General features: G+C 34.2%; 1 protein-coding gene across 13 annotated transcripts in view; it reads left to right on the top strand.

Moving 5' to 3' along the window:
• Positions 1-27,593, top strand: part of EPHA5 (EPH receptor A5) — a 343,456-nt gene that overhangs the window by 295,844 nt on the left and 20,019 nt on the right. For all 13 annotated transcript variants that reach the window (XM_078068724.1, XM_078068722.1, XM_078068726.1 and 10 more), the window contains 5 exons: positions 387-512; positions 3,435-3,620; positions 15,931-15,992; positions 17,424-17,633; positions 20,409-20,558. In XM_078068724.1, coding sequence (XP_077924850.1) covers positions 387-512; positions 3,435-3,620; positions 15,931-15,992; positions 17,424-17,633; positions 20,409-20,558 — 734 coding nt within the window. The remainder of the gene's footprint in view (positions 1-386; positions 513-3,434; positions 3,621-15,930; positions 15,993-17,423; positions 17,634-20,408; positions 20,559-27,593) is intronic.

Below are 27,593 nucleotides of genomic sequence, written 5' to 3'. Positions count from 1 at the left end.
GAAATTCATCTGTGATGGCATTTTAAGTGAAACAGAATAACAAAACAACAAATAACTCACTAGCATTTCATCGGCCAGTTTAGTAAACAAGCTTATCTTAGTTTGCCTCAGAGACTGACTCTGTGAACATTATTGTTGAAAGATATAGCTATTCAAATATGTTGTCATATATGCATTTCTTTTACATGACAACAATCCAGATTTCTAAAATTATAAAAATGACATAGCTATATAAATGACTCCTGTAACTCAGAAGAGGGGCTGTCCTTGCAACTTGGCCATTTCTAGTAATTAGGGATTTAAGCCATAGCTGCATGTTAATAATGTTTATGATTTCATTCATCCATCACAAGCAGTTATATTTTAACAAATATTTATTTTTCCAGTTAAACTGCCAGGAGTAAGAACTTATATTGATCCACACACCTATGAGGATCCCAATCAAGCTGTCCATGAATTTGCCAAGGAGATAGAAGCTTCATGCATCACCATTGAAAGAGTTATTGGAGCAGGTACAACAGTGTGTTTAACTCAGACTTTTATTTATTTTTATTTTTTTATTTAAAATTTAGGTAGTTAATATACAGTGCAATATTTGTTTCTGGATTAGAATTCAGTGATCCATCACTTACATACAATGCCCAGTGCTCATCCTAACAAGTGCCCTCCTTAGTACTCATCTCCCATCTAGCTCATCCCCCACCCACCTCCCTCCATCAACCTTCAGTTTGCTTTCTATCGTTAAGAGTCTCTTATGGCGGGACACATGGATGGCTCAGTCAGTTAAGCGTCTGCCTTTGGCTCAGGTCATGATCTTGGAGTCCCAGGACAGAGCTCTGCTTCAGACTCCCTGCTTAGCAGGGAGTCTGCTTCTCCCTCTGCCCCTCACCCTGCTCATGTTCTCTCTCTCTCTCTTACTCTCTCTGTCTCTCTCTCAAATAAATAAAATGTTTTTAAAAAGACAGTCTCTTATGGCTTGTTTCCCTCTCTCCTTTTTTTTCCCTTGTCCCCTTTCCCATATGTTCATCTGTTTTCTTTCTTAAATTCCACATATAAGTGAGATCATATGGTATTTCTCTTTCTCTGACTGACTTATTTCACATAGTGTAATACATTCTAGCTCCATCCATGTCATTGCAAATGGCAAGATTCCATTTTTTTGATAGTTGAGTAATATTCCATTATATATTTTTGTATATATATATATATATATATATATATATATATATATATCTCCTTTATATCTTCTTTATCCATTCATCAGTCAGTGGACATTTGGGCTCTCTCCGCAGTTTGGCTACTGTTGATAATGCCGCTATAAACATCAAGGTGCATGTATCCTTTTGAATCTGTTTGAATCTGTATTATTTTTTTTTATCCTTTGGGTAAATACCTAGTAGTACAATTGCTGGATTGTAGGGTAGTTCTATTTTTAACATTTTGAGGAACCTCCACTGTTCTTCAGAATGGCTGCACCAGTTTGCATTCCCACCAACTGTGCAATACAGTTCTCCTTTCTCTGCATCCTCATCAACACCTGTTATTTCTTCTGTTGTTAATTTTAGCCATCCTGAGAGGTGTGAGGTGGTATCTCATTGTGGTTTTGATTTGTATTTCCCTGATTATGAGTAATGTTGAGCATCTTTTCACGTGTCTATTAGCCATTCTGGATGTCTTTTTTGGAAAAGTGTCTATTCATGTCTTCTGCCCATTTCTTAACTGGGTTATTTGTTTGTTGGGTGTTGAGTTTGACAAGTTCTTTGTAAATTTTGGGTACTAACCCTTTATCAGATATGTCATTTGAAAATATCTTCTCCCATTCCATAGGCTGCCTTTTAGTTTTGTTGTTTCTTTTGCTGTGCAGAAGCTTTTTAACTTGATGAAGTCCCAATAGTTCATTTTTGCATTTGTTTCCTTTGCCTGTGGTGACGTGTCTAGTAAGAACTTCTTCCTGCCAAAGTCAAAGAGGTTTCTGCCTGTGTTTTCCTCTAAGGCTTTGATGGTTTCCTGTCTCATATGAAGATTTTTCATCCATTTTGAATTTATTTTTGTGTATAGTATCAGAAAGTGGTCCAGTTTCATTCTTCTTCATGTGACTGAGAAGTTTTCCCAACACCATTTGTTGAAGAGACTATTTTTTTTTTTTTCCATTGGATATTCTTCCCTGCTTTGTCAAAGATTGTTGACCATAGAGTTGTGAGTCCATTTCTGGGTTTTCTATTCTGTTCCATTGATCTATGTGTCTGTTTTTGTGCCAGTACCATACTATCTTGATCACTACAGCTTTGTAAAATAGCTTGAAGTCCGGAAATGTGATGCCTCCAGTTTTGTTTTTCTTTTTCAGAATTGCTTTGGCTATTCTAGGTCTTCTGTGGCTCCATACAAATTTTAGGATTATTTGCTCTAGTTCTGTGAAAAATTTTTTTGGTATTGTGATAAGGATTGCAATAAATCTGCAGATTGCTTTGGGTAGTGTAGACATTTTAACAATATTTGTTCTTCCAATCCATGAGCATGGAAAGCTTTTTGATTTCTTTGTGTCCTCTTAAATTTCTTTCATAAGTGTTCTGTAGTTATTAGAATACAGATCTTTTACTTCTTTAGTTAGATTTATTCCTAGGTATCTTATTGTTTTTGATGCAATTGCAAATGGGATTGATTCTTTGATTTCTTTTTCTGCTGCTTTGTTATTGGTGTATAGATATGCAATGGATTTCTGCACATTGATTTTATATCCTGCAATTTTGTTGAATTCATGTATGAGTTCTAGGAATTTTTTGGTGGAGTCTTTTGGGTTGTTTATAGAGTTATCATGTCATCTGCAAATAATGGAAGTTTGACATCTTCCTTGCCTTTCTTTTTTGTTGTCTGATTGTGGAGGCTAAGACTTCCAGTACAGTGTTAAATAGTAATGGTGAGAGTGGACATCCATTTCCCCATTGAGGATATATTAGCTGTGGGTCTTTCGTATATGGCCTTATGATGTTGAGGTATGTTCCATCTATCCCTATTTTGTTGAGGGTTTGTATCAGGAAAGGATGCTATATTTTGTCCAATGCTTTTTCTGCATCTATCGACTGGATCATATAGTTTTTATCCTTTCTTTTATTAATGTGGTGTATCATGTTGATTGATTTGTGGATATTGAACCACCCCTGTAGAGTTTCAATCAGTTGCATTTAATTTCTTTCTAATGTTTTCATTAAGGTTTTTGTAGGTGAGATGGATGAAGCTAAAAGCCCCCAGAGTGTTTTATGATCACGTATAGACGCTTTTTCCCCCAAACACCACTTATTCTCTTACTACTGATAATGAAGTTTGGACACGCCTTTTAATAATGTTTTGTCTAAACCTTAGTATTATAGGAGGACTTTAGCATATTATTAGAGTAAGGATTGAAATGAGTTTGTGTGTTTTTCCATCTTTATGACAAGGTGAATTTGGTGAAGTTTGTAGTGGACGTTTGAAACTTCCAGGAAAAAGAGAATTACCTGTGGCAATCAAAACCCTGAAAGTAGGCTACACAGAAAAGCAACGCCGAGATTTCTTGGGTGAAGCAAGTATCATGGGGCAGTTTGATCATCCTAACATCATTCACTTAGAAGGTGTTGTGACCAAAAGTAAGTACAGTAGAAATTATATGTGTGTGTATCATGAAAATCTGTCTTCTAATAGGTTATTATTAATTTCAGGATAAAAAGAAAAGTAGCCACAGTAATGTTATTAAAATTTTCTTTAATATTAATAATAATTGCCTTGTATTTTAGTAGATTCTTGTCCAAGCTAATCTTTAATAGAACCTGAATTTCTGTTTAGTTTTTCAAAACATATGTATTTACTCATTTACAATGAATTCACTGCCAGAGAAAATGTATCCAGATAAAAGAAGCAGTAAAGGTATCAACATTTTTTTTTTTTTCTTCTGGCTCTTTCACTTTTTATCCTAATAAAATATTAACTTCAACGTTTTGACTGAGGCATTGAAGTTTAACATTTAATAGGATCACTATAATCATATGTGTCCTGCCACCTTTTAAACTGGTCTTTATTGACAGATGTATTTCTTTTAATCATTTTTTTAGTTGAGATATTTTAATAATTTTAGGGAAAGCAGTCACAGAAGACTGGAAAAATTCTTTGAGATTAATTATTTTCTTAAAGAAAATTTAATTTTTACTCAAAAATATCTGGATTTTCACATCTTTTTTAAATTTGTATTTATGTCTTATAAATGCGACTATGTGACGAGCTTCCCAACATAAAGAGTTCACATAATTTTTCAGTCATCCAATAAAGTATGTTTGGGTCACATGACTGAGGTCTTTATTTAAATTCATTTTTTCTTTGACATTTCTATGTATTCTCATTCCTTCCTTTTTCTTCATAATCTACTCACCATTTTCTAAATCATCTAAAAATTTAGCAAGGGACATTCTTTAGACTTGCTTTCAATCATCTGTTCACCTTCTAGTTGCTATTAATCAAATTTTAAATTATATATGCCAAATATGCATACCAGCAATATGTATTCAATAAATGCCATCAATCTACTAAGTCATTTCAAATGATTAGATATCCACTTATGCCACTTATTGACATAAGCAGATTGAATACCCACTTATTTAGCTTTTAAATATGGAAAACAAAATAGTAACAATAAAAACACAACTTTTTCACAATATAGACAAAAGAAGCAAGTCAAAATATCTGCCTGGTATATAACAAGTTAATTCCCAAATCATGATTTATTCACAAGTCACAGATGAGAAGGTAGCTGCCCCTTAAAAGCCCTAAAACAGATCACAGCAAAAGTATCATGTTGTTGATTTGCTGAACTTTTGAATCAGCTTATATTGCTAGATTGTTTTTTCCCACCTTCCAAAGAGATACACATTTCCAGTAAGAATTCTCATAGAGGAATGTAGCATAGGAATAAAATAACCTGCAGACATGGGTTTTTTTTCAAAACTTAGATGTGTTTATTCCTCCAGTTGCATACTTTATTACCCCCTTGACAGTAACCCAAAGAGGGTATTGCTGGAGCAAGGAGGACATCCTTAAGTGTTATCAGAACAAATAAGTTCCTAAAGAAAGGTGAGAGGCAGGGACAATAGAAAGAAAGGTAGAGAACAAGGAAAAATATGTTTTTTTAGTAATGTAAGAAATTAAAATATTTTACAAAAATTATACCCAATAATGAAAGAGCAGGAATGTTTGAGATAAGAATATGATGTGAAAAAGATGGTCACTGGTATAATAAAATGAAATCAGAATTTGAACGTGACTACATTTCGTCTGAAAGGAAGGTCTTAAAAGGACATCAGTGATAACTTGTGGTGCTAGATACTATAGGAACAAGAATTATAACAATAATTGATTACTGTTATTTCCTATGCAGTAATGAATACTATATAATATAAAACATAGTTCTTAATTATAGTCATGGTAATAATAGTAGGCAAACATTTGATACATTTAATTTCTTCATCTCATCCTTAATATGGCGTCCTCCAAAAAAATTTAACTTCCACAAATAAACTCTGACCATACTTCTTATTACCCAGGGTAAATGTGAAGCTCTGTAGGCAGCCAGTTTACCTTCTGTAATGAATTCAGATGTAATGTTTAGAAAAGTGCCAGATCACTATTATTATTATGGAAGACAGTATTGTAATTTTGGTTCTGCCATAAGCTATGTGACTTTGAACAAGTTAGTTAAACATTCAGAAATGTAGTTTCTTCGCCAGTCACATGGATTAAGAATAGATAGTGATGTTGGGAAGGGGACATGAATTAATACAGGTAAAGTTTAGAATGGACATGGCGAAGAATAGGTACTAAAACAATATATAGTTATTACTTTCCTGTTTTATCTCTTCCTGTGCTCTGAGCTCCTTCACATGCATTGTTTTTTAGTCCATTTTAACATGCTTGATATTTTGACCTACCTACATTTCCTCTTCCTCTGAAACTTACACCCTCCTATTCACTACCTTTTCAGTTCCTTCAAAACTCTGTTCAAATCACATCACATTCATGAAACAATCCCTCATCACTTCACCCTAAAATAATCCCTTCTTCTTTTGAACCCTGTGTCAAAGTACAGATTTTTGCAGTTGTCTGTAATGATCTTTCATTTGGCCAAAACTCTTATTCAAATCTTTCATTTAATTTTGTCCCTTTTGCATATATTTTTAACTCCTTAGCTAAAAAAAAAAAGTCTCCTCCTTGAAGACAAAGGCAGTGTCCTAAATATTTATGTAAGCCTATTATACCTAAAGTTAAACCAAACCATGGTCAGTTAAACATTTTGAGCCTCAATATCACCAAAAAAGGAGGAAATCATACCTAACTTGTAAGATGGTTGTGCAGATTAAATTAAGATATATTTGTGTATATGTGTGTATGTGTGAATAAAACTGCAGGTAATTAAAGTAGTGAATAAATATTTATTTTAATCTAAGTGTATGCATCAGATACTAGTGGACAATACCCCAGAATTATTACAATGAATATTCACTGACTTTTATAAACTCCTGATTTATTATAGAACTTGTTTAATGTGAATGGGTCCTGACTGAGACAAACTAAGACAACTGAATTTCTCATATTAAGTCAACTAAATTTGTCATATATTTTATATGCACTTGAAACCTTTATCAACAAGTGATCATATCTAAATTTTGTAAAGTTTAGTCTAAAAAAACAGTACTGCAGTTGGGAATACAGATTTGAAATTTCCAATCTCCTAATCAAATATTCTATTTGATGTTGCTGCCATGAAACTACACATATACATAAAGCAAAATGAAAATATTTAAAATATTTCTGTCCTATTTTTGTTCTATGTGAACTCAAACTGCATTTCCCCTTAATAAATGTACCTCTTGATGTTCAGCCCAGGAAGTCTTCAGCTTGTTTTTAATTTACCATGTTGCAACTCACTTTATTTGTGTCCTTAATTTCATGCTCTCTGATCTGATGCTAATTTATTCAACAATTATTCTCAACCTGCAGCACACAGATAATGAGACATAAGTGCAACTAAATCTCGTGATTTTTCTGATTGAAGCTGAGGTAGGGAGTCTGAAGTCGCAATCCTATGGGTGGTGCCATTGTGAACCTTCATCTTTCTTGTATCACTGCCCTATGTGCCAGAAACATGGGCCCGAATTCAAATTCCTTCTGTGATGTGTTGTTAAACAGGGCATATCAGAAATAGTTATATATTCTAGAGAGACTTCATGGCAAATGATGTAAAAAACCCACAGGTCCTGGCTTAATTGACTCATTCGCAATGCAAGATACTTTAATGTAATATATACAGTGCCAACTTTTACTATTTGAAGAGATTCAAAATTAAAGTAAAAATAGGAAAAATAATTTTCCCATTGCAGTATCTTCAGTTCTTTAAGATTTATCTTTCCCCACTTGTGGAAATTATTATCAAAACTGACTAAAGGAATACTTCTATTGAGTCTTAAAACGATTCATAGTTATATTTCTTAATCTAGGATCATGTACAAATAAATTTAGTTCTTTTGTAAAATTAATAAATTTAAGCAAAATATTAGAAGAACATTAGAGGAATCTCTCCCTATTTCTTTTTATTTCTATGTCTGAGGAGATAGCACATTCAATGACAACTGATTGTTTAAATTGTCAGACAATTCTAACTTATTAAATAAATTTGCAATTACCTTTCAAATAGAGTATTTCATTCTATCTTATAAAGTCACTTCCATTTTACAGCCTCTTATTATATATTATCCAGGGATATTTTTGACAATCTTCAAACTTGCCTTCCCACTTTTCTCTTTTCTCACATTAGCCCATTCCATACATATTGTCCCAAGGTAGATTTTACTAAATCACTGCTTTCCTCTGATGCTTTATCACCAAACAAGCAAACAAATGAAGCAAAATATATGTACTTTGATGCTTAACCCCATATAATTTTGGCTATAACCTCATATTTCACTATTTCCCTTCCAGAAAAACTCTATCGAGTTCTTGTTCTACCCCTTTGAAATACTTCATTCAGCCCTAGAATGTCCTCTCCACTTTCCTCGGCTCTACTAGACCTTCAAGATTAATTCAGATGTGGCTTTCTCTGTGAGATCAGTGTCATTTATCTTCATTTTTCTTTCTATTCTCAGTGCCCGCCTTGCATACAGGAACCACTAAATAATGTTGAATAGCTCAGTAAAAGAAAGCTTCCTCATTCTACATTTGAATTTAAGCCTCAAAGAGCAGAGGTTTTTGTTGTCTTGCTCACCTGTGTGTTCCTAGATCAGGGCTCAGCATGTGTAGCAATTCATATGTCTGTTGAATGAGTAAATTCTCAGCCAGAGACAATCCTATACACTCTAGTTGCATTTCTCTGCACTTTGTCTTGCTATGCATGATATCATAGTTATCCTTCTACACATTTTATCTTCCTTACTACAAAATGAGCTTCTTGAAACTGATATATGTTTATAGCCCCCCATAGACTCCATCACAGGGCCAGACATTAGGTAATTTAAAAAAAAGACATAAAAGATATTAAATGGGTGAATGACTAAATATACTTATGTAAACATTTAAAACTAGTTAGAGTGATATATAGTTTATATTTTATTTTTAAAACCTTATTCTATGAAACCATGGGTGTTTAGAAAAAAAATAAAATTCATATGAAAGAAATTGCTTGAGAATCTTTTCACAAGATCTTGCATGTAACAGTTATTACTGCTACTAATCATTAACATTACTTTAAGAATTTACTGAGCTTAATTCTCTTTATTATCTCCTTTATTCTGCACAATAATGCTATTGTTTAGACGCTAGTATTTGTTCTTATTTTACAGATGGGAAAAATTAACTTTAAAGAGGTTAAATACCTTATCCAGTATCATAAAACTAGCATAGGATAATGCCACATTTTAAAACTTTTACATAACTTCCAAACCCAAGCTCTTAAAGAGCGTACATTACCAATCTCATATTTCATCATTCAGTATACACTTGGCAAACATTTCTTCATTCAAAGATATTAACTGATTACCTGATACACGCCTATCACTACTAGTCAGGATACAGCAGAGATTCAACAGACTGAGTTACCTGATACACGCCTGTCACTACTAGTCAGGATACAGCAGAGATTCAACAGACTGAGTTCCTGCCTTTATGAAGTTTACTTTGGGTGGGGAGACAGAAACTAAGTGAATAAATATATTTATAATATATTAAATGAGAAAATAAAGCTAAGTGAGGAAATTAGGGATTACTTTTGTTGAGGGTTGGTGATTTCTATTTTATTTAGTGAAAAACCTCTCTAATAAGGCTTGAATAAAGTGAAGGTGTGGGCCTTACAGATATCTGGGGGCAGAATGTTATAGGAATAAGGACCAGCAAGTCTCAAATGGAACTTACATGTGATGTTCAAGAAATATCAAGGCCATTGTTGCTTCAGTGAAATGGAGAGGAGTCTGGAAAGAACTTAGCTTGGAGATGTAGTAGGAGGATAGAGGGTGTGCATTCTTTGGTCCCTGCAAAGACCATCTCTTAATCTGAGCTTTGCAGCCTTTAGAACCAAGATGTGATGGAATCTGGTATCTGTGTTAACAAGATCAATCTGGCTGCCTTGTTAAGTATAGATAGTAAGAGCCAATGTTTAAGCAGGGAAACCCTGGGGAGGTTACTGACATTATTCATACCTCATTATGGATTAGATCAGGGTTCTGATCTAACAAGATGGAGAGTAGTAGTTGAATTCTTTAAATATTTTGAAGACAATCACAGAAAGGCTTCCTGTGATTTAGATATGGAGTGTGAGAAAAAGAGAGGAGTCAACAGTAATTATTATTTGTCATCAATTCTTCAAAGAAAGGAATGCCATTTATGGGGAAAAGTCTAGGAGGATCAGGACTGTGGTTGGTAATCAGTAGTTCAGTTTGGACAACTTACATTTGAGAGGCCTATAAGTATGTAGTGACTGATTTACCTTTAGTCCTGAGACGTAACGAAAATGTTTTGAAGTATGAGTATGCTTGAATTTTACATTGTGCATTTCACATAAGGAAACAAACTCTATGAACCAGTGATAAACCACAATGGAAATAAATATAAGCTGAAGTAGAAATAAAAGCCAGCTCATTAATTCAGTACCTGATTTTCTTTGTTAGGGCATAGAACGAGGTTTAAGAAATATGTATAAAATAATTATTAGCTATTTACAAGTGTTCTTCCTGATAAAAGCTAAATCTTGCTCATCAAAAAAAAAAAAAAAAGAACTATAAAAACAAAATTTCCTGGTTCATAGATTGATTATTAGTAAATTAAACGTTGTATTTTTTAGGTTAATTTCATTATTAGTAAAAGAAAGCTGTCAGATTTCTTAATTCTTGGATTCCCCACCTCCTCTGAAAAGTCCATAATTTCTGACTCCATAAGTAATCATCTACCTTCACTAATGTCAGAACAATTCAAATTCATTTCTAATTTGAGAAATGAGCATCTGATGAAAAAGTTTATCAGTGTAAACAATCTGAAATAAAAGGAGATATTATAGAATGTTTTGAGCTTCTACGTATAGAGACATTTGGTGTTTTCACGCTCCTGTTTCAGGTAAGGTATATAGACTTTTTACTTTATCATCTTTCCCCAAATTAAAATTATAAAATGTTATAAATGATTTTTCCCTAAAGTGTTAACCGACAACTAAGGACTATAATGGAATTAAAATATGAGTTCCCTTCTAATTGTCCCATACTTTGTCCTTCCCTCCTTATTCCCTTAATAAGCATTATCTATCCCTGTTCTAAGCACAAGATTCCATTTTCTGGTTGACCATTAACCATTAATAATTGAACCATGATATATGAGTTATCTCAACTTTCCCTTGGGGTCAAAATAAAAGTAATTTCAAACAGCTGCAAGTGTTAGTATGCTAAATGGAATATAACCCAAATAGAATGACAGCGTGAAATAAAATGTAGGTATGTAAGTATAAGTACAGGCTTACTTTTAATTATTTACAAGTCTTGTAAAATATTTCTAAGAGAAACCCAGTGACAATTATTCTCCAGTGAATTATGATGCTTCTAAATCAAATGCTCCCTGAGTGGAGCCTTAAGTGGTATCAAGTGTTTATTGATGAGCTAATGGTTTCAGAAGAGCATGTAGTATCAATGCAAATAAAATAAGAGGCCCAGATTTAGCTGCAACTTTTGTGATGTGGCCTAGTTTACTGTTTCTCTGAGGATATTGCTAAAATGCAGAATTTGTTTCAATAGATCAGATTGAGCACAAAGATTATGCATTTCTAATATGCTCCCAGCAGATGATAGCTCTGCCAACTGTTGGGGCAATGTTCTGAAAAGCAAGGGTTGGATTAACATTCCCCAAAGTTAGTTTCACCTAACTTTGAGATATCTTATGGAAAAAGATTGCTTTACCAGGGGTGGCATATTCTCTCTCTTGGATTTGTGATGGACATTAGCACCAAAAAATCACAGAGTAAGGAAACAAACTCAGTATTTTTATTGTAGTAAAATAACCTCACATGTAATATATCTGTCCTTTTACATTTCCAAGAGTGCAGTCTAATATTAATTATAACCACAATGTTGTAGAACTGATCTCCACAACTTTTTTGTCTTGCATAACTGAATCTTTATGCCCACTGAAGAGCAACTCTTCCTCTCTTCCTTCCCCAGCTGCTAACAATTACATTTCTACTTTCTGTTTTTATGGATTTTATTACTTTATATACCTCATATTAATAGAGTCCAAGGCTATTTCACTATAGAATACTTCAGAACACTCAGAACATATATAAGTAATAGTCATATGTAAGGTTATATTATTTACTGAGAGAAGCTAAATTCCTACCGGATCTGCCATTAATGGTTGGATAGTTTGTCATGCCGTAGTCATGAATACCAAGCTTGTATTAACACAAAAGAGTAAATAATTGTGAGATTTTAATATAAAATTTAAACTTTAAAATAAGTATTTTGAAATTATAGGTATCATAGTGTGGAGGAAAGGAAAACAGCTTTATAGTCAGACAGACACAAATTTGATTCCCAACTTTGGTTCTTATATATTTGCACTCACCAACCCAAGTCATATATTGGATCTTTTTAAGCCTCATTTTTCTTTCTTTGAAAAATGTCTTTTGTAATTCCACTATTAAGGAATTTAATAAAATTAAAAATAACATTGTGCCTTGTAAAGAGTGAAAATCCAATAAATCAACAAATTGTAGCTCTTTTATGATTACCAAAACTGAATGATTAAAATATAAGGTTGGTGAGTTCCACAAATAATGTGTTTCTATTACTACTTAGACTCTGCCTGGGCTAGGTCTTTGGTAAATAATATAAAGTAATACAAAAACTCTACTCTGTGATTAGAATCATGTTTTGACATGCTTTATGAGCTCTTTTTATATAGATTTTTGGTAATATGCTTTCAAAATTATTGGCAAATCTATTCTTTGTCTGTACTTCGAGCTGGATAATGGAAAATGATTTATACAGGTTTATTGAATTTACAAGGGTTAGAGTAAGCCACATTAATTATTGCTATGTCATTCTTGCAGGCTAGCAGGACCTGAGACAAAACATAAGCCAAACTAAATATAATTAGCATTAAAATGACTCAAGCATGAAAAATAATCGAATGGGTCCTGAAATGTCTTATTCTTGTCAACAAAAGAAAATCATGCTTGTTTGCAAACATTCATTTTAATTGCCTTTCTCCCATTTTCTAAAATGTGAGAAGTATTTTAGTTCCCCTATCATACTTCTCAAATATTTTTTGTTATTGACATTATAACCTACACTGTCATAAATAATTAATCTGACTTTTAAAACTAGGTGATGAAATCTAAGAAATCTTATGGGACAAATACCAGGTGCCCATTTCCCTAAAAAGTAATCATTTATTTTTTCTATCCAAATGTATATTATTCAATGTCAATAAGTCTTCTGATCAGTTCATTCTCTTTAGAGTATCAATTTTTTCTTCTAAGCTTAGTAATTTTGGGTTGAATTTAAGGAACAAACTCACCAAAGAAAAAAATGCTTTTACATGGGGTTTCTATCCAGTTTCCAGTCAATAGACCTTGGGTGAGCAGTACTAAATATTTACCCCGGACCCATAATGGTAAAAAAAAAAAAAAAAAAAAAGAGAGAGAGCCCAACAAATTAAAGGGTAGATAAAATGAAGAAATTCTAGAAAAAGAGAGTAGGAGAAAACTGAAAGTTTTGTAAGTAGAGCTATAGGGAAGGTGCTGCAATCATAAAGGACTTGGGGTATAGTCGATAATGATGGACAAGAATCAGGTTTCAGTTTGATGGACAAGACATCTACCCGTATAGTATGAGCTGAGGGATGCCAATGAGGGAAAGCTAAGACTATATTCTCTGGATATCTCCTGGAAATCAATTCTTCCAATTCCAGTTATACTATGACAGTTCTCCCAATGGATTTCTGTAAGTGGGACTCAAAGTCAGAATAAAAGAGCTACCCAGGCTGATTCCAGAAAATGTAGGTCTTCTTTTAGTTGGATCAGGGCTGAGGTTTAGCAGGTAGATACCCTTTGGCTCTATTAGCTGTAAATTTATTTTCACACTTCGTTGGTGTTTGATAAAAGGCTGGTGCCAGGATTACCCATGTGTCCCCTTTATAAGCCTACTCAGCTTCATCCCTGGTTACTTCTGAGTTCCTGAAATCAGGCAAATGAAGTGGTGATATCTAGTACAACAGGACACTCCAGGATACTCCAGCATTATGTGTGGTGTAACTTCCGATACACAGATACCCGTGCCAAAGCAGGTGTCAGATATTTGGGCTTTCATCCTTGGGGTGGGACATTAGCTGTGGACTTCGAAAAGAAAAGGGGCTTCAATGTTAATGAAAGTCTGAAATGGGCTCTTTGATGTGAGAATGGGACCAAAGGGTCCAAAGCAGAATTTTGTCTATTTTAAAATTTGTCTGAATTAAAATGGGTGTGGCAATATAATTAAAATAAAGTTAAACTACAAGCATTTCTCCTTTCATGAGCTTAGGTTACAATTATACTAAAGAAAAAGAAACATTTATGATCTTTTCTTCTGTTGTGCTGTGACTGGCATTTACAAATACATTATGAATTGTATTTTCTTTTTTTTTTTTTTTTACTATTGTGGGCCAGTCGGTTTTTTAACAAAGTATTTCCCAACTCATCTCCTATCACTTCTGGATTGACAAAGTGAAAATCCAGGGCTCTAGCCATAGTTGAACTTGACGGGTTCTTTCATGACCAGATGCCTTGGCACATGCTGCCCCTTTTTCCTGGGATATCTGTCACCTTTTATTACATGAGTAATACCCCTGCAACCTTCAAGGTTCAGATCAAATGACATCCCTACCTCCAGTGCTCATTCTCTGCACCTGTGGTGTTTCACCTAATGTAGGCATCTACAAACATATGCCTAATGAATTATTTCAGACAAACTTCTAAAATTACTTTTATAAACACTTCAGACAAACTTACTTTTTTATTGTTATGTTAATCACCATACACTACATCATTAGTTTTAGATGTAGTGTTCCATGATTCATTGTTTGTGCATAACACCCAGTGCTCCATGCAGAACGTGCCCTCTTTAATACCCATCACCAGGCTAACCCATCCTCCCACCCCCCTCCCCTGTAGAACCCTCAGTTTGTTTTTCAGAGTCCTTCGTCTCTCATGGTTCATCAGACAAACTTTTAAAATTACTTTTATAAACATTAAAAAGGAGGAGAGAAATGTGTCTGGGTTTGTAATACACTCATCACATCTATTAAAAGAATATTCCTTCTGAAGTATTTTTTAAAAAGATAATTATCTGAGTAAGAAATTAGATAGTCCTACCTTTTTATTTGAAATAGTAAGTTTCAAGTGATCTTGATCTTGAGATAAAAATCTTTTTTTCTTCCCAGTTATTACTTTTTTGCATGTAATTGTCTAACTTTTTATAGCTTTATTTGCACTTCTAGATAGTGTTGTATGAATACATATGCAGGTTCAAATTCTATGACTTGAATTAATCACTTCTTAAGAAAAATACAGATGTCCTTCTGGAGGATGCCATTACATTAATTATAATGCATTTCCTGATTGCATGAACATTGTTTCCCCTCCTAATACATAAAGTTTATAAACAAACCTATGAGATAGATTTTTCTGACATAAGGTCTCTTTTTACTTACCTCAAAATACTTTAAATTAATACAAATTTTGTGTAACATGGGATTCAAAGCCAGGCAGTGTGACTCTGGAGTCTGTCCAGCTAAGCTCTAGCTTATATTTCTGCATCAGACATGAAAGGGGGAGGAAACAATGATTGCAAGAGAAGTTTCCAGAGAGCAAGAGGAATTAGAACAGAGTTTTGAACAATGAAAAAATTTGGGTGTGTGTGACAGAGAAGGAAAAGGGAGGTAATCATAAGGAAAGGAGTTACAGGAATATAGAAAGAAAGTTAGGAAAATACAACATATATTCATAAGTAGTGCAGTTCAGTGAGATAGGAGTTTTTGTTCAGAATTGTGGGAAAGATAACACGTTCACAGTGCTTTGCTGGATATTATTTGGTACATTATACCATTACTGCTATTAAAATAAGATGCATCCTTAAACTCATTTTGACATAAATTAATTTTAATATTGAAAATTATGTATTATTATATCTTAAATGTCAATGTTATTATTCTTCTGATACTTTCTTCTCACTGGCCCCACCCATTACAGTAAGATACCATCATGTCGTGAATTTACTTGCTACTAGAAAAGAACACTTTTTAAAAGAATATATGCAGTTTGGACAAAAATAAAACCTTCTAGTAAACTTTTTCTAGATAAGTATGGAAAATCAAAAAGTTGCAGTTCATACCACTGTTTCTTTTCAGGCAAACCAGTGATGATAGTGACAGAGTACATGGAAAATGGATCTTTAGATACATTTTTAAAGGTAGGTTTGAAATACATTTAATTATTCAAAGTGTTGTTTGTATGTTGACTATGATGTTGAAGTTGAAATTGAGCCACTTTAAAGCAGAACTTTTAAATCGATAGAAATATCTGGAGTCAGAATAGTTATACTTCAAAAAATAAAATTTGGTTTATAAATTGAAACTTAAACAAATCTAAATCGTATGTCCCTACAGTTTTATTTAAGTGTTTGTTAATTTGCCTCCAAAAAAATGAAAGAAAGAGGGGATAAAGGAAGGGGGAAAAAAAAACAAAGAAAAGAAGGACAGAAGGAAAGAAAAGGAAAGGGGGGAAAAAAAGAAGCTTTTTTACAAGAACCTAACTTTCTCAGAGTATATAATATCAGGCAGAGCAAGGAAAAAATGTCTAAAAGGTCCATGCAAATCATCTGTGTTGATGAAGGGGTCAGATAGGCTCATAACCCATCTGAGAGTCAGCCACTCTTGTACAAGAGAAATGGTCATGTAGTAATAGACAATATCACTAATGCTGTCAGATCTTCTGGGTTGCAGGAAAAGATTCTTTTTATGTGCAAGTGTCCAAATTTTAATTGTTGGTAACTCCCTGTATTACTAAATAGCTTGTGCCAGACAATGTAATATATTTGCAGGCCTGATTAAACCCATAGCCTGTTACTTCTTCACATTTCATGTGGCAACTGCTACTATTGATTAGGCGAGGTGATAAGACAATGGCCTTTCTGAGGATTATTCCAGGGGCCTGTGCATTGATGACAGCAGTCTACTGACAAGGCCAAGTTTTCTTCTAATCTCCAACCTCTACCAGATTTTGTTACCAAATTTCTTATACATATCTTCAAGTTCTCTAGTCTCCTAGGGCCATATCATTCCTATATTTCAAAATAATCATTAGTTGGGTCTTATGCTGTGTGCGTCTGTGCTAAGTCCAGTGCCCTTGACAAAGACAGCAAGCTGCCAAGAAACACTAACGTTGTCCTGGTCATTGCTCTGTCCTCTTCCTCCCATGTGCTCCTGAATAATCTCTTTTATCTCCTCCAGTCACTTCTTTTTTACCCCAATATGCCCATCCAGCTAGCTTATCTCAGAGCTCTTCAAAAAAGGTACAGTGTTCATCTAAGGCAAGCACTAGGTTGGAGTGATGAACATACTCCTCTGTTGAGTGAGAATAAAGGAGTTACAATGCTAGTTAGGGCAACTAACTGAGATTTTTGACAAGGGCTTTCAAAGCCTTGATCGGCTTTGACCAAGCAGAGGACTGATCCATATTACAAAGTTAACGATATATTTCATAACTTTTTTCCATTCTCCCTCAGATACAAATTGCATATGAAGTTGGTGAGAGTATTAATTTGGGGCTTGACGACAGATCCTTTCAAATTTCCCCCGGTGATTGTTGTTGCTGGATTAATATTTCTGCATCATTTTAATAGAAAAACGACGGGCAATTCACCGTGATTCAGCTTGTTGGCATGCTGAGAGGCATCGCTGCAGGAATGAAGTACCTTTCCGACATGGGTTACGTGCATAGAGACCTTGCTGCCAGAAACATCTTAATCAACAGTAACCTTGTGTGCAAAGTGTCTGACTTTGGACTTTCCAGGGTGCTGGAAGATGATCCTGAGGCAGCCTACACCACAAGGGTAAGATCTAACAGAATGCATTTCTGAAACACTAGATGAGAGACATTTAATTTTTAAAGATTTTTAAAGGAAATAGCTAAAAGGACATTCCTCTTACATAGGAAGACAGAGAGAAAGGGATGATGGGAAGGGAAGATAAAAAACCCAGATAAGTCTACTTGTTGGATATCAGCAAATTTATATATTAAACAAATAAAGATTCACCATATGGGGCACAATAATTCATTTTTTTTCCTAGAGATACTGAAAACAAAAACTTTGAGTTCAAAGTGAATACAACAATATAAAAATTATTCAGAGTTTTAAATGTAAAAGAGAAAGTTAAAGATTCTCCTATATTAAAAGCAATTAATATTATATATATATGAATATATAAACATGTATAACATTATTGGGTAACTAAACTCTCTGCACTATAGTGTCTTCATTTGTAAAACAAATACAGAAATATGTAAACCTACCTTTTAAGAACTCATATGATAGGAAATAAAAGAACTATTCCTTCAAAAAGTTTTGATTTACTGGAGGTATTTTAATGCCTAATTACTTGCCTGACATGCTATATTAACTGTTAAGCCCACATCTATGGAAAATTGGTCACTAACTCATGTTATCATAATTAGCATAAATCAACATCCTTTTCCAGCAAAATAATTGCTTCCTGAATCGATATGGTATGTATCCGACAATTCTTTCTGTGGAAAACTGTGGGTATTGGTACAGCAGAATTTTCTGAGCAGTCTATGTAGTGCACATTTTGAGTGTGAATCCCTTATGAGACACTGTATTTGTTTAATTCTAAATCTTTTCAATGTCAAGATAATATGAAGTTAGATATCCTTAGTGTTCCAACTCCTTGTGAAGCTAGAAATATTTATCACTATATCTTTTTCACTATAAGATTTGGTTTACTTTTGTTTCAATACAGAAGAACACTTCTGGCATCTCACATTCTTACGATAGATATATTCACATTTGCTTATTTAATTCAATTTAAAAAAATGACTTCTACTCATGGTCTAACAAACTTTTCATAGATTGTAAGGCTTTTTTGTTTTTGTTTTTTTCAGTGTTGCTTTGTGACTCATGGATGTTTAGGGACTGTACTATACTAAAAATCAAGAGTAACTTATATAAGCAAACAAAGCCTTCTAATGGTTGGCTTAATAAATCAATAAATTAATTGATGGGATATCCCTCTTCTTCTAGACCTAATTATCATTGTCATTATTTGCCTTAAATGAAACCTTAATTAAGAATTCTCTTGGGATTAGAGTTACACTTAATAAACTTAGCCTAAGCAAGAAGGAGGTTATAGAAAAATCCATTCCCAGTATGATTGGTTGATGTCTTAGTTAAATGCATAAAATAGATTTGTCAAGGTCTGTGTCAATGTATCATGCTGGGGAGGGGGGAAAGAAAGGAGAGGGGAGGCAGAGTTCCTGAGACCTTCAAGACTTACTCCTCTGAAACGAGCCATGATAGCAGTTTGTGGGAAATCCTTATACTGAGAGATGAGAAGATAAGGGAACTTCAGATAATTGTGACGTCAGATATGGTGGTCAGAGGACCAGAAGAAAAATTCTAGGCTGAAGTTTGAAGTAATCAACAAACTACAATTTTAAGAAAAATAGTGATAATATGTTATAGATATCACAATGACACATAGCCATACCTAATGATGTGAACTTACCTATGAATATTTAATTAACAAAAGTATGTATCAGGAAAGTCTTCTTAAAGTGGTGTTGCCATATGTATAAGGGACAAATAATTTAAACATAGTTTGAATAGTTCAAATTAACCCCAGCTCACAGAGCAACTTCAAGCATTACATCAAACTTTTATTTCCTCATGTCTTGAAACTTTGGTTCATAAGGAGCAACTGAAGTTCCACTTCTTCTAATGTATGAATTAAATTATACCCTCTCTGCAAAATGGGAAGGCATAGGCTAATCTTAATCTTTTTTACAAGAAAATATTCAAAGCCTCTGCCTTTCCCCCTTAAATATATTTTTGCCTGTGGATGAAATGTTTGGTTTCCTGGGGTTGCCTGCAGGATATAAAAGTGTTTATTTTGTGAACTAAAAGGAAACCTACCAAACCAATTTTTTTTTTTTACCACGTAAAAAACTCCAAACTTGATAATATCGTAAGGTTTTCCCCTGCAATCTAATTGCCATAATTTTTAATATGGTTAAATTAAATGAGAGACCTATCTCTTAAGTGAAAACAAAAACAGTCTGTAACAGAACAAACACAAAAATATGTTGGCAGAAAATAAGAGAAGTCAAGTCTAAAAGAAATTGCACAGTGACGGGGGAAAATATAACTATATCTGATTTTCACACTTAACTGTTGAACCTCCCAGGGTTTCATTCAGCTATCAAGACTTCCCATTTAGAACTCCTATGTTAAAGAAGGAAAAAAAAAAAAAAACGCCCTGGGAATTTGAGTCCTTTACTCTCTGTTAGAGAGTCATGAGTATACCTTATTGATTTGCTGGACTGCCTGCTTTCCCCTCTTCGAGCTGACATCGTGATACTATAATTGAGATGTGGGTCCTGTATGTGTCCCAGTAGTCAAACAGAATTTAAACCAGATTTTCTTCCGGACAGGCAATTAGTAGTCAGTCTACAAGTGCTTACGGGCTGAGATATGTGAAAAGGAGACTGCATGCTGTCAAAGAGATTCACTTAAAAATGCTGCATCTCTTTCTATATCTTTCCAGTGAGTGAAGTATGTGGGAATTCTTTTATTCTTTTTCAATTTTAGGGAGGCAAAATTCCAATCAGATGGACTGCCCCAGAAGCTATAGCTTTCCGAAAGTTTACCTCTGCCAGTGATGTCTGGAGCTACGGAATCGTGATGTGGGAGGTTGTGTCTTATGGGGAGAGACCCTACTGGGAGATGACCAATCAAGACGTAAGTATGGAACTACTCTCCCTCAAGTTTGGAATGAAATGCTTTGTTCTCTGAGTCAGGACACAGAAAATTTTTCATTTCTCACAATGACAGTTGCCTAAAAAAGTGAAATACTTTGCTTACCCTCTGATCTGTTTGGTTGTTGAAATAGCCTTTATGCAGAAATTCAAAATAAGTTAGTACAAAGGAAAGGAAGTTACTATTACGTAAAATCTCAGTCCCTTGCCAGACGGTGTTAGCTGTACTCTAGTGACAGTTCACTCATTTTATGTCAGTACCATTTTCAAAGATGAAGAACGAGCCACCAGACAATGAATACTGACAGCCAAGTTTTTATGATTTGCATTTGATAAAGGCAGCTAATACTCTAAACCGAAAGGATGAATGATATTGATTTAATAGTGGATGCTCTTAGGGGATAAAAAATAATAATCTACATTTCTTTAAATTAAAAAAAAATGTAAGAAGAATTGGATTGTCTCTTTAATTTAGGGAAAAACACAGATTTGTTTTCTTATATAGAAAAATAATTCACACTTAGAATAATAGGATCCTAAAATTAAAGGAACTGTGAAAGAATCTTCTATTCAAGTTCAGAATGTTTATTATGTGATGCCTGACACATGGCTCTTTGGTCTTTGCTTTTGTAATTTTCCATTGTTAATATTCAATACAGTCCTTCCCATTTTGGATCACATTGAAATTTGATATTTTCCCTTCAGGTAACAACAACAACTATGAAAGCAGCTAACATTTCTTGAACCCTAACTATGTGCCACATACTGTCTTAAGTGTTTTATCAATTACCTCATCACTTCTTTCTAAAACCGGTATATGGAGCAGTCTTAACAGCATACTGATTTAAAACATTTATTTTTTTCCTCCAATTATTTCTTTCATCCATGCTCTGTAAAATCTCCCACTCCTATGCCTTCAGGGGTTATTAGACAGATACTACAGCTCTTCAGCTGCATTTTGTTGAAACAACAGTCCCATGCCAGTAATTAAGATTCAATTTCAGATATAAAGATTCAAGTCCAGTCTAAATCAAAGTCAATGCCATATCCATTTCAAAGGGGTTCCCACAACTACAGAGCCAGCTTGACCCTCACTACCTAGACTGGGAAGGAAGAATGGTCACGTTTTTGCTCCTCTTCCTCCTCTGTCAAAGTTTGTATCTAGATTTTTCAGAGTTGTCCTTGATGGATATGTAGAAAAGAAAGGGCAAGATTGTTTTTATGTGAGTTTGCTGATGTCTCCTGTGTTAGATACCCGAACACTGGTTCTCTAGTGAGGTATGTGTCGGAGCTCTTGCGCAGACCCCGGGGAAGGCCTTGCTTTGCGGTCACTAGAGGATGAGGATGCACTCAGAGCTCCCAGAGTTCCTCTCACTTGCCGCCTTCTCCCAACCTCACGGTCTCTCGCTGTATAGTACACGTGTATATTTCACCTGAGGGAAACTCCTTCTGGTGGGTTGCTCTGCTGTTGTTCCTTCTTTTGGACTATTATTGCAGACTGCTCCAGTCAGCCTGCCTTCGTCAAATTTCTCTGGGTGAGAAACCAGGATCACACTTCAGCTTTTCCAAGAGTTATTTCACAGTGTTCTTCTCTGATAGCAACAGTAAATTTGGCTTAATGCATTCCCACTTCTCAACAAGCCTACAGCAAGGCAGCCAACCGCCCCTTTTTGTAGTTACCTCAAATTGCTACAATTGGTTTTCTTTGTGTCCCACTCACTTGGCTTTGGGAGGGGTTGCTGACTTATATTTCTCTAAATTTGGGAGAACATAGTATCTATTCTCTTTAACTTTATGATTTTAGGGCTAGGGCTATGGTAAAAAAAAAAAAAAGAAGTATCACTGAACTCTTGTTATATATTTAACAGCTCATCAGAAAGATGCTATTATTATTCCTGTTTTGCAGTTAAGAAACGGAGCTTAGAGAATTTAAATGACTTAAGGTCACAAAAAATAATAAAAGTTACACCAGAAATTTCAACATGATTCTCTAAAATTTGTGTACCAAACTACCACACTGTCTCCGATTGAATCGATGTCTACTTCTTCCCTCTCATTTTCAACCAGTGATCCTAGGTCAGCCTTTTGAATGAATAGAAAATATCCAACTCAATATATAATGATTACTCTGGATTTTTATAGTCTAAAGGAATACCACACCTATTTGCTACTTACTATTCTCCAGATAGATGCCAAATACTACCTTGAACTACAGCGTACTTCACAGTTTGGCTTCTAACTTTTCTCAAGGCTTATGTTAATACCATTCTGTCCTTTAATTTTTGTGGAAGTATTTTATTCTGCCACGCCAGCAAGGCTAGTTTCTTCACTCAAGGAAAATCTTTGTCCCTTATTTGCCTAGTTAACTTCTTCTCAAACTTATGATATTTTGACTTCTCATTCTGTCACTCAGAATTATTAGTCCTTCCCAACTACGTGTCTGATATGTGTAGCATTGTCATCTACATTATTGGCAATTGCACCTGATGTAGCTGCATCTGTCACAAATAAAATTATAGACCACAGCAGAACATGATGTTAGGTGAATGCTTATGAGTGTTTCTGTGGATCTTGACTGGGCGTGCTCGTGTTCCTGGGGGTGGCTGGTCTCTACAGACACACATTGACTAATCCACGTGGCCTTCATGTTCCTCTGGAGACCTGCAGACTAGCCTAGATGTGAACTCATCTGTCAAGTGACTGAAGGGCCAGAATGATCCCAATTGTACCTCATTCGGTAACGTATCTGCTAAAATCACATTGGCCAATCCCATAATCAGGAGATTGATCCAATCACATGGCCCATTGTGAATGGGCAATATAAAGTTACATGAAGAAGGACATAGAAACAAGAAGGTACAAAGGATTTGGGACACATATATTTTTCTGATTTCAACCATTTGAGAGTCTTGATATTCCATCAGATAACTTCATTTCAAACTATTTAGAAAAATAAAAGGGAGTGCTGATATAAATTCTCAGGAAATTGTAACAATAAAACCTAGTATTTTGGCTTTGGCTGGGTTTTCCAAGAATCTAAATAAGGTTTACAGGAAATGATTATACAATTGCAGATCTTCCTAAAATGTCTGATTTTAATAAAATGTACAATAAAAGCTATATATTTTCTCAGCAAGTTCACAATCTTTAGTGGGATTTAGTTTCTACATATAGCACTAAGTTTGATATCCTCAATTGCTATCCCAATTTGTATTCAAGAAACATGACAGATCTACTGTATTTGAAAATCATGATCACTGAATATTTCTTTGGAAACAAATTCTCAGAGAGCAAAATAGAAGTACTGATTTGGTGTTTTGAATGATATATCCCATAATCTCTACATTGCAGATACTATCTAATTCTAAAAAGGCTTTGCAACATGAAAATATGACATTACCAAACATGCAGAATATTCTAAATCTCTCAGAGGAGACCTTCCACTATGTCAAGGGGACAGAATGCTGCAGTAGGTTTCTTTTGATTTAGGATTGCTTCTGTCATCACAGAGAAAAAAAATAACAACACATAATAAAAATAAACTAGAATGACTAAGATAATTTTAATACCAGACCATAAACTCCGATTCAAGCCTAGGAAGCTAAGATAATATCCTGAAGTCAGTAGAAGCTTCTTTATTTGATAGCAAATATTTTAAACATCAACATTTTTCTGAACTTAAAATCAAAACCAAAATAAGAAGAGATTTAATTGCATTGCATTTTTATATTTAGTGACAGTGTCTTTCTCTTGTATTTATTGGGAAATGTATGAATATGTAGAATATACTAAGCATGTAGATTACAAAATGTTTTAAAAACTCATTTATCTTTCTCAATCTTCTCATGTTAGAATTATTTTTGTTCTTTTTTTTTTATTTTTTGACAGTTTTCTATTACTATTTCTGTTGGCCTAGATCTTACTCTAAGGCAGCAAGAACTTTTGACCCAAAAGGATGTCAACCTACTTTGTACTGGGTGTGCTTCTCATCTCTTTCTATTCTTTGTTGTAATTTCCGATGGGACAAAAAAGATATCTATATATATCTTTTATTGCTGGACTATTTCATGGTAAAAGAATATTTTATGATAGCACACGGCATGTTATAATTAATTAAAGTATGATGTTTATACCACATAAACAAGAAAATGATACAAATATGTTGTCCCCCTCACCCCCCAAGGAGAGCCAGTTGTTAAATATTTACCAGTACATCACTGAGTATGTGATGCTCCCACACATTCTTCACTTGGAAGATCATGCCTTCACTGAGTGATACGCTGTGTGGGATTCAGTGTTTGTGGATCAAGCATTGTAAAGCTTGTAATGCTGGCTGAGGCTCTGTGAGCAGCAAAAGCAAACTGTACGCAGAATGAGTATATATATCTGAAAGGACGAAACCACTGGCCCTGACATGAAAAAACAGCCCAGTAGAGTCAACTTGCCACAAGAGAATAGTGCCATATTGGGTACTCAGTATTGAAGTTTTATGTATTAAGAGAAGCAGCATTCTTAAAATTGTGTTCAGACTGCTAATTTACATGTCAGTGCCAAGAAAATGCATAGTTTAAAATAATATTCAGATCTAGGGACGCCTGGGTAGCTTAGTCTGTTAAGTGTCTCCCTTGGCTCAGGTCATGATCCCAGGGTCCCGGGCTCGAGCCCCACATCGGGCTCCTTGCTCAGTGGGGAGCCTGCTTCTCCCTCTGCCTGCCACTCCCCCTGCTTGTGCTCTCTCCCTCTCTCTGTGTGACAAATAAATAAAATCTTTAAAAAAAATAATACTTCAGGGCGCCTGGGTGGCTCAGTTGGTTAAGCAACTGCCTTCGGCTCAGGTCATGATCCTGGAGTCCCAGGATCGAGTCCCACATCGGGCTCCCTGCTCGGCAGGGAGTCTGCTTCTCCCTCTGACCCTCCTCCCTCTCATGCTCTCTGTCTCTCATTCTCTCTCTCTCAAATAAATAAATAAAATCTTTAAAAAATAATAATAATAATACTTCAGATGTAGCACATATGAACTCGTGCCAGATTGTCTGTAAGACTTCTGGTTGTCTTTTTCTTTTTTCTCTTTCTTCCCTTTGTCTATCTCAACCATCCACATTAACAAATGTAGTAGTAATAAGAAAGTCAATTGAGATTATGATTCATTTGGTTATACATTATAAACTGTATGATAAAATGAATAGCCTAAATTGCACTTTGATAGATTTCAAGCATTTCACAAACTACCAGAGTATGAATGCCATTCATTTCTCTCCCAAACTATGAAGGAAACAGTAGTTAAAAATGAAAAAAAAAAAAAATTCAATGTGTCTAAATATAAAATCTGAAGTTATAGTTTAAATATACTTGGAAGATAAATTCTAAAGATGAATTTAGAATTAAATTCAATGACCTAATTTCCTGGACCAAGTACTTAAGTTAACTTAGAGACATGGTATTATATTTCTGTATATAAATTTACCTGAAAATAAAACTGATTAAGTAATATATTCTGGAAATAATGTCTCAAATCAAATAACTTATGAAATTCCTGTAAAATTAATGACTTGGTTTAATTTATTCATTTCATAGTCGCATATGAAGACTAGCTGCTCAGTGGAGCAAAGACAATATTTAAAAAAACATAGGTGCTAAATAAAAAATAGAGCTTATTGGTAGCAGCTTTGGGAAAAAATTCATTATGAAATAAATCAAGTTTAAAGTAAGTAAAAATCTCTGTTCTCACCACATAGTGAAATATTTCATGACTTAAACTATAGTAGGACATTTTATTTTGCTACATATATGTTATTAAAGATAATAGCCACTGACATCAGCAATAAGAAGTCTTATAATAAGTAAATTAATAGATATCACTTATAATGATTATAATGATTTATTATAAATATTTATTATAAATCATTTTAATCATTATAATACGTCCATCAATATGTAAGTTCAAATGATACTTTTTATTTTTTTATTTTTGTTCTTTTATTTGATTACCAATGAGAATAAATGTTTTCTCAAAATTTATTTAGCCTTTTTTTTTTTTCTTTTGGGAAGTTTTGGTTAGTATCTATTTCTCATGAATCTGTTGTTTTATCATTGTATTTTTCAGTATTTATGAACTTTTTAACATATTAGGTAGGCCAGTCATATATTATAGTTTTCATAATAGTTTCTACCATGGTTTACCTTTTACTTCTTTTATATTTTTTGAGTTAACTAGGGTGGTAGGTGACTCTCAGGAATTTCGCTCATAGTTATCCAGTTATTTATCTGACCATTTATTTTTGGAGTCCTGGAGTACTTTTTATTTCTCTGCCTGAACTTAACTATTTGTACTTCTCAGGAAGTTTTATTTTATGCCCTTCCCAGGGAGATATATACCGCATCTGACTTCAAATTGTGACCAAGTGCTGATGACTCTCACCTTTACATTATCATCTCAAATATCCCCAGCACCCTAGCCAGATTCCTGTAAATTGCCATCTGGGTGTTCCCCACTCACCCCAAACAAAACAAGCCCCAAATTATACTTGTCAACATTTTTTACCCCCATAAATGTGTTAGCCTAAAGTAAAGAGCAACAGCTATCTGGTGTGAGAAGTCTGAACTTGCTTTATTTCGGGTACGTTCCCTCCTCTCCCCTCTACCGCTATATCATAAATGTCCCCTAAATCTGCCATTTCATCTTCTTTCCATGTGCCACTGCTTTTCTTCAGATGCCATTTCCTTTATCATTGAGAGACTGGTTTCTTTCCAATCTTTCAAAATTGTTTTTGTAAATTTCCTATTCTAATAACTGTATTTATATTTTTCCATTCGTCAAATCAAATCTAAAGTCTTTGTCAAAAAATGTAATTAGCTTTACTAGTTAAGGAAATATGCACAATAGGATTTTGAGAAATATGTTTATTATTATTGGCTTTAGTATCACTTAAATATTTAAACTTTCTAGAATTGAAACCTGTATTATGTTCAGAAGCATAAATGGATTTCTTCTGTAGTTAGACATTTTGATGACAGCAGC

Source organism: Halichoerus grypus, chromosome 3 (genome assembly GCF_964656455.1).
Source record: "Halichoerus grypus chromosome 3, mHalGry1.hap1.1, whole genome shotgun sequence".
Taxonomy (NCBI): Eukaryota; Metazoa; Chordata; class Mammalia; order Carnivora; family Phocidae; genus Halichoerus; species Halichoerus grypus.
Note: the sequence above shows the minus strand (reverse complement) of the source record. Positions and strands in the feature narration are given on the sequence as shown.